Source organism: Ranitomeya variabilis, chromosome 7 (genome assembly GCF_051348905.1).
Source record: "Ranitomeya variabilis isolate aRanVar5 chromosome 7, aRanVar5.hap1, whole genome shotgun sequence".
Taxonomy (NCBI): Eukaryota; Metazoa; Chordata; class Amphibia; order Anura; family Dendrobatidae; genus Ranitomeya; species Ranitomeya variabilis.
The window spans coordinates 61954894-61972254 of NC_135238.1; the positions used below are offsets into that span (position 1 = coordinate 61954894).

Sequence of the window (17361 nt, forward strand, 5' to 3'; positions counted from 1 at the left end):
AGTCATCCGTACAGTCTGAAGGGCAGTGACGTCACTGAGAAGAGGAGCAGAACAGCATTGGATCTCTTAGAAGACTGCAGTAGGTGAACATATTATCACACTAATAATACACTACATACACATACACACAGTTGGACACAAGTTTAGAAGATAAGTATGGCTTCAGTTTCAGAAGTGGATGTCATAAGACAATCTCTTGTTTTCTTGTTGTCTTAAAATCCATGCATCACCTTACTGTGTTTCAATATTTGTCTTCAGGTTCCACCCGCTCCATTTTATAGAATGTGTGTAGAAGACATTTGTGATTCACATGAGATTAAACCCATCTGTAACTTGGCGGCTGCATATGTCCATTTATGCAACAGAAACTTTGTTCCTATAGAAATACCTTCCCAATGCGGTGAGTATATTAAACCACACAAAAATTGTGAGACAGAGAGAGAGAATACAGCCATAGCAACTCATTATTTAATTACTAAAGCATTAATGACGGTAACATCATTCTTTGGGAATACTTTTCTTAAGGCAAATTCATGGAAAAGAAAAATGGATGGATAAATGTGGAAAAATAGCAAATCCTATTGAACTATTGCAATCTATAAGTGAACTGCAACTTTTAGATGATTTATTTTCCAGCAAGAAAAACATAAATCTCTAATATATCATAGTGAAGAAACCCCGAGATCTGACACCCTCATTGCTGATCTAAATTAGAGACTTTTACCACTGGTGTAAATGGAGAGTTGGCTCCAGGGCCGGTGGTTCTCTACATTGACGTCTCTGGGTGTTACTGTAAGAGTCGAGTCTTATAAATACCGAAGATATGAATGTTACTTGAAACTGAATATTTGACATTATGCTCATTGTGTGGGTGAATTCTATGACAGGTCTGAACTGTTTATGCTATGGAGATTTAGTCCTAATTCCTATCCATACAGCACAGCTGCCTTATAACAGTGTAGAGTTGTATTGCTAGGGTTTTATAATGGAAAGTTTCGGAACTTTTGTAATGTGCCATATGTTTCAGTTTTTATATAGTATTTTTTTTTAAATTGCATACTCACTCCAGTAAAGGAGATACATAAAAAGTTAAGTAATATTTCTAGACAAAAATGTCTTAAAATGTGCTAAAATTACAATATTTTGTACACCACTTTGATATAATTGGTGAAAATAACAACATTGCTACAAAAGGGAGTTTAAAAAGTCCCCTTATAATGATATCCACCCTGTGATGGCACAGCATTTGACCCTTATTATGCATAAGTAAATCCAGTAGGCCAGGAGACATACGTTACTATCTTTATGCTGATTTTTTTTAATGTATGTGTCTTTCTTTGGTTGGCCAAGAAACAGACTACTGTTCGTACTATCCTGAATGTGAATTTAGAGTTGCTGTTTGCTGCAATCTCATTGTCTGCTATCTTTGAGGGATAGAGACATAGGGTAGTTGAACAATAGATGTTTGCCAGTATGTTGATTACCCATTGTATAAGTCAAGCTAGTTTGTTGACCTGCAAAACAGAGGATGAACTATGCAGATTGATTAAATACTCCAATAGTGCGAGTTAATCTCATCACACCTTCCTCTTAACCTCTGGATGATGGCTTGAAGAACAACAGTTGTGAACTATATAAGGGGGATATTCCACTGTATCAAGAGAACCAGAGACTCTTTACAAAACCACAGCCAGGAACACTCTACAGGACAGAAGCCAGGACATCATGGCTCCATCACGAGGGACACAGATTTGACATTCTACAGGATATCCGTTTGGGGGAACATGGTCCCAGCTGAAAGAATTCAGATCTGCTCCATTGACCATCACTGAACCCATGGATACATTTGGGAAAGCCAGGATTGGGACCCACCGGTCACCTGGCTCCATGGAGATGTACGGAGAAGCCACGTTGTGACTCTTCGATCATCTGGCCTCATACCTCAATGGACTGTCAGCTTCCTAAGTTTGTTGTTGCTTCCTCTCTGTGCGTGCCACAGGTGGGGGTAGTCAGCCCTGGAAACTCCATAGTTGCAGCTGCTATAATCCCTGTGAGTCAGCAGAAGGGTGACACTCTGTAATTTTTCACGATCGTCGGTATTTTGCTGGGACTGTTCTATATGTTATTTGTCTGTTTGGTGGATCAATAAGGTATTGCCACACTGTTTTACCCCCACCCTGTGTTGTCTGAGTAGTATTATACCTAATGTAAAAGGAGAGCGGGCGTTCAGTGGGAGGAGCCCTGGTCCATGCAGTCTCAAGCCAGTGGAATAGAGCACCTGCTGACCCCTGTTTCTCTATATTTTGGTGGCAGCAGTGGGATACTACTCAGCCTGGCGAATCTCGGGGAGCTGCAGGGGACTGGTGTTCGTAGACATGGACCAAGGGCTCCACAACCAAGGAGGCATTCTGACAGACTCAGCAGACCATAGGTGACGCATACACAGCAAGTTTAGGATGCCACTGTATCCAACCCCTCTAGCTCTGCCTTGACAAGAGAACCAGGGTGGATGTATAACCGCAACAAGAAACGGTAACTACAGGAACTGTGCCGGCTTTGACGGATTGAATACCAGGCCACTGACACTCAATTGGATTTAATCGAGGAACCATCGGGTGAGGAGGACGCGATGTGTGGATGAAATGGATACAAGTCAATTCTCGTCAATTACTTGTGGACTGTAGTCTGTTTGGTGGTTCAATAACATATTTCCACACTGTGCTTCCCTCACCCTGTGTTGTCTGAGTAGTATTATTCCCACGTTAAAAGGAGAGCGGGCGTTCATTGGGATGAGCCCTGGTCCATGCGGTCTCGAGCCAAGGGCACCAGCTGACCCCTCGTGTCTCCACACCCCCCTATTATGTCTTAGCCATGTTCTAGTGAGTGGAAACAGATGAGATAATGCAATTTACCAGATTCGCAGTTGCTCAGAGTCATTTGGATTTTGGAGCAGCGGCTCAGTACTTAGCACACTATTGCTTTACAGGTTTGTTGTCTAAATCCTTGGCAAGTATGGTTTTGATACATAGCTCTTGCCCTTGCAGCACTCTAATACCCCAAAAATACCACATGAAACCCCAAGATAAAAGTGTCCCTAGTGTGTATCTGAGATAGGCATAACAGATGGTGATCCTCCTTGGCGACAGGGACTTTACTGCACTTCCAAGTATGTTGGAGCTATACAAACAAGACGAAAAGAATAGAAATTCCAGTAAAGTCTCCAAAACTGATATGTATCCAGTAGTAATAGCTAAGTCTCCAGATGCTGCGGTGTACGGCAGTTGTCGCACGCTATGCTGCTTCTTAATGTGCTGCATCCGTCCAGATAGTGATGATCAGCACACTACTCATTGTGACAACGTCGCCACTTGTCCTTGATCTATAGCTAACATTTTAAGAGTGAGGATGCTGTAATCGCTGTTTTGTTGCTAGCACTCCATTGCTGACATCGAGGTCATTCACTATGCTATAAAAACATAATGGCCTTCCCACAGTTTGTTTTTCCTCTAAGCTGTGCAGCATTTACTGAAAGCAATAGAGTGAAATACCGTACATATCAGCGCTGGCCAGATACCATAGTGATGGAATGGGCATAGCATTGTGCTGCGGTAATGCGTCTGCCCTCTGTGCTGCTCATTACTAATGTGCACCGCTGGCTTTCTGGGTGGATGATAATAAAATGAAATCCTATTTACTGACATCTCTAATCTATAACTCCACGCTGTCGTAAGATTAATTGTTCAGGGATCAGTTTGTTGTCTGTATTGTTACGAATACAGAATAGTTTTAGATCATTGATGTTTGTAATTTTCTCTTGGAGCTGCGTATTGCTGTTGGCCCAGCCGTGGTAGTGCAATGTTTGTTAACAAAGAATTTACAAATCGAGGATACTGAACAGTTGGAAAGCGCGGCAGCTAATGGAGTCAGAAATTAAGTTTTTTTCCAGATGTGGCAGAGTTTTTTTTAAAGAATTAGCCGTTAGGGTATGTGCATACTCTGCACCTGAAAGATCACGGCAGAAGGGCCCCATAAAGTGAACCTAGTGAACAACGTCAAAGCAGTTAAAAAATTGAAGCAGTTACGTACAGTAAGTGATATGACTATTCTTCGGGCGGCTTCTGCTCGGAAGCTGCCCACTCTCTATACTTACAGGGAATCTGCCATGTCCCATAGTTTTATCAACCTGCAAATATGAGGTTAATTTGCAAGTTAATAGCGTTATGAAGGTGCACCACTGCTGTACTGAAAGCGCGGCACCCGGGAGAACATGAATTTCTCCTGGTAGCCAGCTTTCAGTCATGCAGGCTTGACTGGAGCAATCAGAGTCACCGCTCACAGCACTGAGCATTGCGGCTGTACATATACCTCGGCACCGACTGACAACTTTATTTGTACTGATATACTGAACAGATAGCTGGCTCTGTACTGATGCACTGCAGACGTGGCTGGCAATCTGTGCTGGGGTGTGATCACAGCTGCCGCTCACTGAGAGCCGATGACTGAAGCCATGCCAGCACACCTGCATGACTGAAAGCTGGCAGCTCCTGGGAGAAGTAAAGTCCATTTTCTCCTGGGTACCGCGCTTTCAGTACAGCGTTTGGGCACCTTCATAATGCTATTAACCTGCAGATTATCCATATACAGTATCTGCAGGTTAATAGCGTTATCGGACATGACAGGTTCCCTTTAACAGCATAGAGCAAGAGATGTTAAAAGAACGACAGCTAAGCTGCCTCGATAAAAAGACGGGCAGTGTTTTCCTAAAGTGGCTTTACCTCGGTGGTCTAAGCGGCTTCACCGCTGTCTACCATACACCGTGTGAACATATGCTTAGTCTACTAGTCTACTATAATTCACAGAAAATCTAAGGCCAAATTAACCTGTGTTGATAGTGGAGTTTGCCATGGATTGTGCTTCAGATTTACAATGCTCCTTATTCGTAACCAAGTGAAATTCACCACTTTTCTCAACAGATTAGCATTTGAGAATCCCCAGCAGATCCTGAATTCTGCAATGATTTCTTTTTTCTACATGTACGGGGGGTTACCCACATATATGAAATTTGCACATGTAGCAAGAATGAAACAAAAGTAACCAAACCTAACCATAATAACTAAGTGATGATACAACACCTGATCTTCAAGATAGAGTTGATCCTTTCTACATTTTATGATTACATCCTTTGTCAACTTTTATCTGAAAAAAAAGTGGCTTTATGAGGAAGAGGTTATGACTAAAGCAATATACAAAAGTCGTTGAAGTAACCCGTTCCCAATTTGTAACATACATACATGACATGTTGGGTCTAGGTGTGTGGAGTGGGCTCCGAAGCTGAGGTTGCTCCATACACAATGAGTACTGCCTATGTCCTTCACTGCAGCAATCAGAGATAGCTATGGGTATGTTCAAACTGTGATTTTTGGAGAATTTCACCTCCAAAAACTTTGATTGTGATTGGAAAGTTGGAGAGTTTCTGCAAGCTCCTGACTCCAGTGTGAACATGCCCTATGAGCACCAGTAATCTAGAAGAGCATGAATCAGAGCAATGGTGAGCTTTTACTTTTTTCAAGGTAAGAAAACTGCATCAAATATGACACGTTGCAGTTCAAAGTCTCTTAATTTTACTAAATTGCAATATCGTCTCCTATGCTTTCTCCGCATGATCTGTTCTACATGGCGCACATTCATATACCTTTCACTACATTCTGGAGCCATGTACATATATTGATAATTGTAATACCAGCACAGCTATTAACAATCTGAAATGAAATGTAAATCAGGTTCTCATTTGGGCTTTTTTTTTCTTGCAGTGTGAAGTTTCCCCCATCCACAGGAGCAGCAGTGACGGACACAACCATGTTGTATAGTATCTGAGAAGTAATAACACACTAAGTGATTATATAAGATCTTCGAAAAAAAACTTATATTCACCTAAACAGATATAAACTAGTTGTACACTAAATCCAAAATGGTATAAACCTGAATATGTGGAACATCTGACACATCTCCCCCTCTTCTGCTGTAAAGTAACACAATTTTATTTTTAATAAAGAGGATTCTTGTTTCATATCCGTACCTTCTTTGATTCTTTATTGCGCTATTTTCCTGGAAAGATTTTTTTCATACTAGGATGAGTTGCAGAGTTTCTCAATACCTGAACAGCTTTGTCGGCCCGTGATTGTGCACTTGTTCAGTCGGGTCTTTGACCATTCACATTTATTGAAGAGGGTTGTCTGGTTTTGGAAAGGGGAGGTCAATTTCTATCACTCAGTGCTGACAAAGTGTTTCAACCAATGAAGGACCCAATACATCCATGCAATACAACACAGCCCACTGAATTTAAAAGGAACTCTGTAATGCTTCATTTTCCATGTGGTAGAGCTAGACAAGAATGAAATATGTTGGGCACTAATGGACAACCCTTTGGGCTCATGCAGGTGACCGTATTTTCGGTCCGAGTATGATCCAACAAAAAATCAGATCACACTCGGACCAATGTTATTCTATGAGGCCAGGCACAGGTCATGAATGTCATCAAAGTGCTGGATAAATAAAATGACCAGACCGGCGCCATTCCTCCACCCTGAGCACTTTAGTGGACAACCTATTTAAACCTCAATGATTACAGATGATCACTAATTATTTATTTAAAATAGCTACTTCTTAATTTAATATAAAGACACACAAAAACATTCATTTCACACATTGCAAGATACATTTTATTATAACATTCTAAAATGATTTGTGTCAAAATATAATTTTAATGATTGAAGCCCTTTAACTTTCTACTCTTATTTATGGACCATCTCTTAAAATGATGCATTGGAGAGGCTGTTAAAAAGAAATTCTATGAATGTTTGCCATAAATTATTTTCAAACCCATAGACTGTTTGCTGCCTGAACCAGTGAAAGTCAAATATTTGGTTTCATGATCTAAATCAAAGTTCATAATGGGAGCAGCTAGTTGTAACAGTGTACTGAATATGCATGGAAAATGGGGAGAGCCAGTGTTATCACACACTCTTATTAACCACAGCAAAAAGTGAAACTTAGCGTACTAAAAACTGACTGCTGTATTGGAAAACTCTGCCATATTCAAAGTGACATATATATATATATATATATATATATATATATATATATATATATATATATATATATATATATATATATATATATATATATATACAGTCATGGCCAAAAGTATTCACACCCCTGCAATTCTGTCAGATAATACTCAGTTTCTTCCTGAAAATGATTGCAAACACAAATTCTTTGGTATTATCTTCATTTAATTTGTCTTAAATGAAAAAACACAAAAGAGAATGAAGCAAAAAGCAAAAATTGATCATTTCACACAAAACTCCAAAAATGGGCCAGACAAAAGTATTGGCACCCTCAGCCTAATACTTGGTTGCACAACCTTTAGCCAAAATAACTGCGACCAACCGCTTCCGGTAACCATCAATGAGTTTCTTACAATGCTCTGCTGGAATTTTAGACCATTCTTCTTTGGCAAACTGCTCCAGGTCCCTGATATTTGAAGGGTGCCTTCTTCAAACTGCCATTTTAAGATCTCTCCACAGGTGTTCTATGGGATTCAGGTCTGGACTCATTGCTGGCCACCTTAGAAGTCTCCAGTGCTTTCTCTCAAACCATTTTCTAGTGCTTTTTGAAGTGTGTTTTGGGTCATTGTCCTGCTGGAAGACCCATGACCTCTGAGGGAGACCCAGCTTTCTCACACTGGGCCCTACATTATGCTGCAAAATTTGTTAGTAGTCTTCAGACTTCATAATGCCATGCACACGGTGAAGCAGTCCAGTGCCAGAGGCAGCAAAGCAACCCCAAAACATCAGGGAACCTCCGCCATGTTTGACTTTAGGGATCGTGTTCTTTTCTTTGAATGCCTCTTTTTTTTCTCATGTAAACTCTATGTTGATGCCTTTGCCCAAAAAGCTCTACTTTTGTCTCATCTAACCAGAGAACATTCTTCCAAAACGTTTTAGGCTTTTTCAGGTAAGTTTTGGTAAACTCCAGCCTGGCTTTTTTATGTCTCGGGGTAAGAAGTGGGGTCTTCCTGGGTCTCCTACCATACAGTCCCTTTTCATTCAGACGCCGACGGATAGTACGGGTTGACACTGTTGTACCCTCGGACTGCAGGGCAGCTTGAACTTGTTTGGATGTTAGTCAAGGCTCTTTAGTCAAACATCTGCACAATCTTGCGTTGAAATCTCTTGTCAATTTTTCTTTTCCGTCCACATCTAGGGAGGTTAGCCACAGTGCCACGGGCTTTAAACTTCTTGATGACACTGCACACGGTAGAAACAGGAACATTCAGGTCTTTGGAGATGGACTTGTAGCCTTGAGATTGCTCATACTTCTTCACAATTTGGTTTCTCAAGTCCTCAGACAGTTCTTTGGTCTTCTTTCTTTTCTCCATGATCAATGTGGAACACACAAGGACACAGGACAGAGGTTGAGTCAACTTTAGTCCATGTCAACTGGCTGCAGGTGTGATTTAGTTATTGCCAACACCTGTTAGGTGCCACAGGTAATTTACAGGTGCTGTTAATTACACTAATTAGAGAAGCATCACATGATTTTTCGAACAGTGCCAATACTTTTGTCCACCCCCTTTTTTATGTTTGGTGTGGAATTATATCCAATTTGGCTTTAGGACAATTCTTTTTGGGGTTTTTCATTTAAGACAAATTAAATGAAGATAATAATAACAAAGAATTTGTGTTTGCAATCATTTTCAGGAAGAAACTGAGTATTATCTGACAGAAATGCAGGGGTGTCAATACTTGTGGCCATGACTGTATATATATATATATATATATATATACAGTACAGACCAAAAGTTTGGACACACCTTCTTATTTAAAGATTTTTCTGTATTTTCATGACTATGAAAATTGTACATTCACACTGAAGGCATCAAGCCTATGGATTAACACATGTGGATTATATACTTAAAAAAAAGTGTGAAACAACTGAAATTATGTCTTAAATTCTAGGTTCTTCAAAGTAGCCACCTTTTACTTTGATGACTGCTTTGCACACTCTTGGCATTCTCTTGATGAGTTTCAAGAGGTAGTCACCGGGAATGGTTTTCACTTCACAGGTGTGCCCTGTCAGGTTTAATGATTGGGATTTCTTGCCTTATAAATGGGGTTGGGACCATCAGTTGTGTTGAGCAGAAGTCTGGTGGATACACAGCTGATAGTCCTACTGAATAGACTGTTAGAATTTGTATTATGGCAAGAAAAAAGCAGCTAAGTAAAGAAAAATGAGTGGCCATCATTACTTTAAGAAATGAAGGTCAGTCAGTCCGAAAAATTGGGAAAACTTTGAAAGTGTCCCCAAGTGTAGTGGCAAAAACCATAAAGCGCTACAAAGAAACTGGCTCACATGAGAACCGCCCCAGGAAAGGAAGACCAAGAGTCACCTCTGCTTCTGAGGATAAGTTTATCCGAGTCACCAGCCTCAGAAATCGCAGGTTAACAGCAGCTCAGATTAATGACCAGGTCAATGCCACACAGAGTTCTAGCAGCAGATACATCTCTACAACAACTGTTAAGAGGAGACTTTGTGCAGCAGGCCTTCATGGAAAAATAGCTGCTAGGAAACCACTGCTAAGGACAGGCAACAAGCAGAAGAGACTTGTTTGGGCTAAAGAACAGAAGGAATGGACATTAGACCAGTGGAAATCTGTGCTTTGGTCTGATGAGTCCAAATTTGAGATCTTTGATTCCAACCACCGTGTCTTTGTGCGACGCATGGACTCTACATGCCTGGTTCCCACCGTGAAGCATGGAGGAGGAGGTGTGATGGTGTGGGGGTGCTTTGCTGGTGACACTGTTGTGGATTTATTCAAAATTGAAGGCATACTGAACCAGCATGGCTACCACGGCATCTTGCAGTGGCTTGCTATTCCATCTGGTTTGCGTTTAGTTGGACCATCATTTATTTTTCAACAGGACAATGACCCCAAACACACCTCCAGGCTGTTTAAGGGCTACTTGATCAAGAAGGAGAGTGATGGGGTGCTACGCCAGATGACCTGGCCTCCACAGTCACCAGACCTGGACCCAATCGAGATGGTTGGGGTGAGCTGGACCGCAGAGTGAAGGCAAAAAGGCCAACAAGTGCTAAGCATCTCTGGGAACTCCTTCAAGATTGTTGGAAGACCATTCCCGGTGACTACCTCTTGAAGCTCATCAAGAGAATGCCAAGAGTGTGCAAAGCAGTCATGAAAGCAAAAGGTGGCTACTTTGAAGAACCTAGAATATAAGACATAATTTCAGTTGTTTCACACTTTTTTGCTAAGTATATAATTCCACATGTGTTAATTCATAGTTTTGATGCCTTCAGTGTGAATGTACAATTTTCATACTCATGAAAATGCAGAAAAATCTTTAAATGAGGTGTGTCCAAACTTTTGGTCTGTACTGTATATCTATCTATCTATCTATCTATCTATCTATCTATATATATATATATATATATATATATATATATATGAACAAAAGTGTTGGCACCCTTGAAATTTGTACATAAAATGAGGTATTTCCTCAAGAACCCCACTGTTGACACAGAAAAAAAGACTAGACTGCAGTTTGCCAAAATGTATGTGGATCACCCCCAGTGTAGGGCAATGGGGTTCTTGACACCGGGTCCTGCGGTTCGGGGGATGTCACGGTGGCTGACCCGGTCCGTGGCCCTCAGGGGTGTCCAGTAAAAGAGTTTATATATGGGCAAGGTGCAATAAAGAACGAGGAGACAGGTTTGCAGTCTTTTACCTTGTTTACTGAAGACTTCAGATGGTATCCTCAGCCCGGAGCGCCAGACGACAGGGCAGGCAGGGTCCGGTCGGTCTGAAGGCAATTCCCGAGTCCCCTTATCCAGGTGGAAATCAGTAGCCTTCCTACTAGCACCTGTGTGTTGTAGTACCTCCCTGCTGAGCACCACGGGATAGTCCTCACAACTTTCATGGATGTTTCTGATGTTCTCTCTCTCTCTGTCCCCCAGATGGTATGGATAGGACAACCCGTATGACTGGATAGGCCTGGAGCTTATTCATAGGGACCCTAGAGACGCCCCTCTCCCACAATTTGCCTCCGTGTCTTCTTAGGTATTAAGGTCGGGCAGCCAACTTGGAATTGACTGTCCTGCCGGTCTCTGGAGCAAGGCTTGGAGACAGTTACTCCCTCGGTGTATCTGGCTACCGGCTTCTGCGCCTCAGAAAGGAGCAGCTTGTTCCTGGCTGTTCTCCCTCTGGTATTTCTCTCCTATGCTCCGCTTTCCTGCACACTCTCTGCAGTATATTCACCTTTTAGTGTCTTCTCCCAGGAGTTGCAGCATGTCATGCCAGCAGAGCTCCTCTCCTTCTCTCTGCCTGACAGGAACTGAACCCTTTTCCTCCAAATCAGGATGTAAATAGGGGAGTTCACCCTAAACAGGCTTAGAGCTCCCCCTTCTGGTCTGGAGTGTGAACATGTTGCATGTGTGTAATACCTGAATGTGGTTGTCTTACATTGCCTTCAGACATGACATCACTTCTCCCCTGAAAGGATAATGACATCACTGCGACGACCAGGACACTGGGGCGCCGCATATGCAAGTAAGCCAAAATACCTCTGGCAAAGCTTCTTGAGAACAGATGAGACCAAGATAGAGCTTTTTGGTAAAGCACATCATTCTGCTATTTACCATAAACATAAAGAAAAGAGCACAGTACCTACAGTACAGTCAAATATGGTGGAGGTTCAAATATTTTTGGGTTGTTTTGCTGCCTTTGGCACTGGGGGCCTTGACTGTGTGAAAGACATCATGAAATCTGAAGATTACCAAAGAATTTTGAGTTACAATATAGTGCCCCGTGTCAGAAAGCTGAGTTTGCATCCTAGGTCATTGGTCTTCCAGTAGGACAATGACCCAAAAATACTTCAAGAAGCTCCCAGAAATGGATGGAAAAAAAGCACTGAAGATCATTTGGTGTATACCCACTGAAAAATATAAAAATAGTTTAAAGTGTTTGTTCTACAGTATTTAATAAAGATTCTTAGAATTTTGAACTTACTTGGCATCTGCTTCCTATGTATTTATAAGTATAGTATTTAATATGGAAGTGCCATTAATAGCTAGGCCAACTTTTGTTTACTTCATTAGGAAGTCACCTGGATTGGGTTTTCAGAAGTCATGAATGGAGTAACCAGAAGTTCTGAGTACTTGTTGACTGCTTTTCCTTCACTCATGGTCAAACTGTAGCATTGTTACTGGGTGGGCAGAGGGTGCGGTTGCCCTGGGACCCATGATAAGAGGGGCCCACATGGAGCTATGCTACTCTTAACTGTATCGGCATGCGCACTACCCGGTTCCATTCTGTGGACCACCGGTCGGTTTAAGCCTGCTCTCTACAGAAGTGGCTGAGACATTGGAGCACACAAAGGACATCAGAGTCCCAGCGCAGTGATGTCATCACTCTGCGCTGGGACTCTGACATCCTGTGTGACTGGGACCTGGGAGGGGATCACATCTGCCGCAGATGATATCGGGCTATATAGGGAACTGCATCTCCTGGGACTCTGCTTCTGGCCACAGGGCATGTACTGTATGTACAACGTACTGGTGCTGTGATAGTTACAGTCTTTCAGACAACCACCCGAAACCGCACTAAGAAATCACCTTCTCTGGGATGGATCTTTCAGGGCAGAGGTTCATATTTACAGAAGTTAGAACAATTCAAAAGAGTTAAGAATCTGAACTAGATGGGAGGTGAGAGGTGTGAAGTTGGGGGGTGTTTTTTGTAGAGTGTGCACATGGTTGGATCTTTGGATACATTAAGGATGATGGGACTGATGGAATGTACACTTGTGGAGGGAATGGGCAGATATTTCCCTGGATGCCACTTAAGTGTCTCTCATGGAATATCTGAGGCATGAGAAATAACTCAACAAGACAAGCCATTTTCGAAAATATTAATGAGCAATGATTGTAGGTCTGCAAGAAACGCACATGGTGGCTAATTCCATTAATGTGATGAATAGATAATGGATTGGGTTTGCACTTCACTCAATTTTCTCTAATTACTCTTGGGGGGTTTGCTCTCTAATTCACAGAAAAATCCCATTTCAATGTATTGACCTTTTCAAAGATGAGGGAAGATTTATGGGGGTGCGCTGTAAGGTGTCATGTTTCAAATGTATTACTGTAGTGATATATATTCATCCTCCCTTTTCAGAAGTCCCGAATAAGAAAATCCTGGTGAAAATTGCAGGGTGGCCGGAACTACCGCTAACAATTATGGGCGATTTTAATAACATTTGAAATCCACATGAGGGCAGCATGGTGGCTCAGTGGTTAGCACTGCAGCGTTGCAGCGCTGGGGTCCTGAGTTCAAATCCCACCAAGGGCAACATTTGCAAGGAGTTTGTATGTGCTCTCCGTATTTGTGTGGGTTTCCTCCCACACTCCAAAAGGCATCCTGATAGGGAATTTAGATTGTGAGCCTCATTAGGGAGAGCAATGTAAAGCACTGAGGAATATGATAGAACTATATAAGCTAAGCGTAATAATAATTAATTATAATAAGAAAAGTTTCCAGGTGAGGGGGAGATAAGGTGTCTCCATTCGGACGTTTCACTGCCAAACTGGGGTGGATAGGTGTGTGGAAGCAGAAGAATTCATCGGCACCGGTATACTCTTGTGCTTCAGCGTCATGCCAATCACTTTTGAGAATAGACATGGTGTGGTAAAATTCATCTATGGTCCCATCTCTGTTCGACATGGAGTATGCTCCAAGATCTTGTCATTGGCCTCTAATGTTCCGGATCCAGCCAGATTCCATGGGGATTAGACAATCCCTTGAGTGAAAAATGAATCCTTTCTGGTTGAAACTAATTAATTGTGAGGACTTTCGGAGAAAATTGGTAGAGTTTTATGAGATTAACAAGGGGTCGGCTCCAAATAATGTGTTATGGGATACCATGAATGCTTTTCTGAGGGGGGTACTTATTAGAGAAATTAAGATAGTTAACCCCTCGAGGAAAGGGGTATAGAATTGGACGATAGTCAGGGAGACAGAGCAAATGAATATGCTATGGCTATGGTCCTTCCAGCTGGAGCAGGCGGACAACAAACATGTATTTAAAGCTACAGTATTATGAGGAGGGAGAGACAACTGTCCGTCTGCTAGCTAACTTAGCTAAAATAGCAAAGAGAAAACTTATATATCTTATATATAGCTTAAAGGGAACCTGTCAGCAGGATTGTGCTCAGTAAACTACAGACAGTGTCAGGTTGGCACCGTTATACAGATTAAAATGATACTTTGGTTGATGAAATTCAACTTGTGGTTGTTGGTTAATCTTTGTTTTCAGTTTTGAGCTGTAGCATGATACGATGGATAATATGTATATATTCATTTGATTTAGTTATATAGTTTAGCTGGGAAAAAAAAATCTTATTCAAAATGGCGTTGGCGGACACACCTACGAAGTAGCATCTATCGCTTTCCAATAGATGGTACTGCACAGGTGACTACACCAGTACCATTTTGCTAGAGAAAAAAAAAATTGGCTTTTATCAAGATGGATGCCAACACACACCTCACAGATATCCCTGAAAAAGGCTAAATAGCCGAAATGTTGCATTGATTTCTCTGCTCGTCACATATTGGCCTGAAATCATAAATGAAGAAGTTTCTTTACATTCACTTTATCCTATTTTTTTTTTCCAGTGCCTAAGGTTTTTCATATACTTATGATTAGTACGTTTTTGCCTTATGAGCACAACGCTTTATTCAGGAGTGGGAGCCTTTATACATCTTCTACATTCTGGTTTGCATCACATGTGTTTCTTAACTCTTTGTTTCTGCTGTTGGTGTTCCTTGGTGATTTTCATGCCTTCAATCTGAACTACAATGTATACGTTCCAACAAGAGCAATGAAAACCATTGCATGAACAGGCGTGCCCAAACTAGTAGACAAGACTGACTATCAGCTCACTGAGTTGTCAGATTATAACTACCTCTTGAAGTCTACCAGGGCCGGACTGGCCATCTGGCAAATGCCAGAAGGGCCTGTCTGCTCATGGGCCGCCTTGTCTGCTATGTTTTTAACAGAATAAGTGTTCTCAAGATACCCATACTGTTGTGATGGAGCACAAAGTTGCTGACTCCGTGACTTACTCCAGCAGGCCACGGGTATCAGTAGAAATATTGGTCTTGTAGGGTAATATTAGTAATATATCCCATCTGGTTCATGAGGACGGGGATAACATGGGCCTGTGTGATTTCAAATGCCAGGACTGAAGATCAGCCCCAGTCCGTACCTGAAGTCTACTATCGGAGAGAGAAATGAATTGAGGAGCAGAGTAAAAAAAGAAAAAATGCACACACAGTATGGCTGCTTTCTAACACTTGCTGGATTCACAATTACATTGCTTAGTACGGCTGTATATAGAGTAAAATGGTGGGAGAGTACAATACAACTGTACTTGAGTGTTGGCAAAAGTCTTAATGTAGAACATTACATTGTGTATACAGTAGAGGCATATACATTTTTGGACACTGGAATTTGCCAGAAAGACTGCTGCACATGCCTACTGGTTCCAAGGACATGGCACTCGCGAAGTACATTATGCTAGTCATGAACAGTGTGTGATTAACCCATTTTTATTCTGCAAGCTTATCAATTATTTTTAACTATAATTATGATTACCATTTCAGTGGTATATGTTAGTTATCGTAGCTGCTGGTCTCCAGGCTGCAGCTCAAATTAGAGATAGAGCCAGCAGAGGGTAAAGTTGCTAAAAATGGATAAAAGTCATATAATGGCCAGAAATAGTTTTATTCCTCAAGTAAATACAAGACAGGTAAGCTTTAGGCAGGTCCATTATTGCTACATAGACTATATGCATAAACTTAGGTTCTTCGCTCACAGTTTGGTCACACTGTGTGAGTCCATCTATCAGCAACAAGGCAGCCTCACAACATGGCAATCTACACTAACAAGCCAACTTTTTCTGGACCCTGTCCTACAAATATAAAGGGCAGGTAGGATCCAGCTCTAATAAAAATTAGTTTTGGACATATACACATACAATATTTACACACATTAGAGGAATTACTGCATGTGTGGTCACAAGCAAACACCATTTTTTTGTTCCTTCGTAGGTTTAAGGCAATTATGCATGTTACACATTGTTAGGATCTGACATCTTACCGTGCCTGCCCAAAGTCACATCTAGCCATTTAACAGATTGTAATTATTTATTCACGCTGATTTGAATGAAGTGGACGTGGAATGGATTAAATTGGTTGACCTACTATAGTGACATAAATCATAGGATAGATCATTGTTCCTAGCAATTGATAAGGTTTATTGCCTATTCTTAGAAATGATAATTCTCTCTTCAGTAGTGTTGAGTAGGGTTGAGCGAAACGGGTCGATCATTTTCAAAAGTCGCCGACTTTTGGCTAAGTCGGCGTCTCATGAAACCCGATCCGACCCCTGTGCTTGTCGGCCATGCGGTACGCGACTTTCGCGCCAAAGTCGCGTTTCAATGACGCGGAAAGCGCCATTTCTCAGCCAATGAAGGTGAACGCAGAGTGTGGGCAGCGTGATGACATAGATCCTGGTCCCCACCATCTTAGAGAAGGGCATTGCAGTGATTGGCTTGCTGTCTGCGGCGTCACAGGGGCTATAAAGGGGCGTTCCCGCCGACCGCCATCTTACTGCTGCTGATCTGAGCTTAGGGACAGGTTGCTGCCGCTTCGTCAGAAGCAGGGAGAGCGTTAGGCAGGGTCCACTAACCACCAAACCGCTTGTGCTGCAGCGATTTCCACTGTCCAACACCACCTTCGGTGTGCAGGAACAGTGGAAGCTATTTTTTTTTTTTTTTCCCCTCAGCGCTGTAGCTCATTGGGCTGCCCTAGAAGGCTCCGTGATAGCTGTATTGCTGTGTGTACGCCACTGTGGAAACCAACTGCTTTTTTCAAAGCACATATCCTCTTGTTCCTTCCTTTCTGCACAGCTATCTTTTTTGTTTGTCCACACTTTTTATTTAATTTGTGCATCAGTCCACTCCTATTGCTGCCTGCCATACCTGGCTTAGATTACTGCAGGGAGATAGTAATTGTAGGACAGTCCCTGTTTTTTTTTTGTTTTTTTTGTGGGAGATTAAGATTGGCATTTCTGCTACAGTGCCATCCCTGTGTGTGCCATCTCTCACTGAGTGGGCCATAGAAAGCCTATTTATTTTTTCCGTGATTTGTGTTCTAAATTCTACCTCAACACAAAAACACTACATCAATCAGTGGGAGAAAAATATTGGCCTCAGTCAGGGCTTGTGTGC

At 41.8% G+C, this 17361-nt stretch overlaps 1 protein-coding gene across 1 annotated transcript in view; it reads left to right on the top strand.

The window, feature by feature from the left end:
- The window catches only part of LOC143786017 (uncharacterized), a 376109-nt gene extending 370034 nt beyond the window's left edge, over window positions 1-6075 (top strand). Inside the window, exons 73-74 of the mRNA XM_077275186.1 lie at window positions 259-400; window positions 5811-6075. Coding sequence (XP_077131301.1) covers window positions 259-400; window positions 5811-5815 — 147 coding nt within the window. The 3' untranslated portion in view covers window positions 5816-6075. The remainder of the gene's footprint in view (window positions 1-258; window positions 401-5810) is intronic.
- Window positions 6076-17361: the final 11286 nt, after the last annotated feature.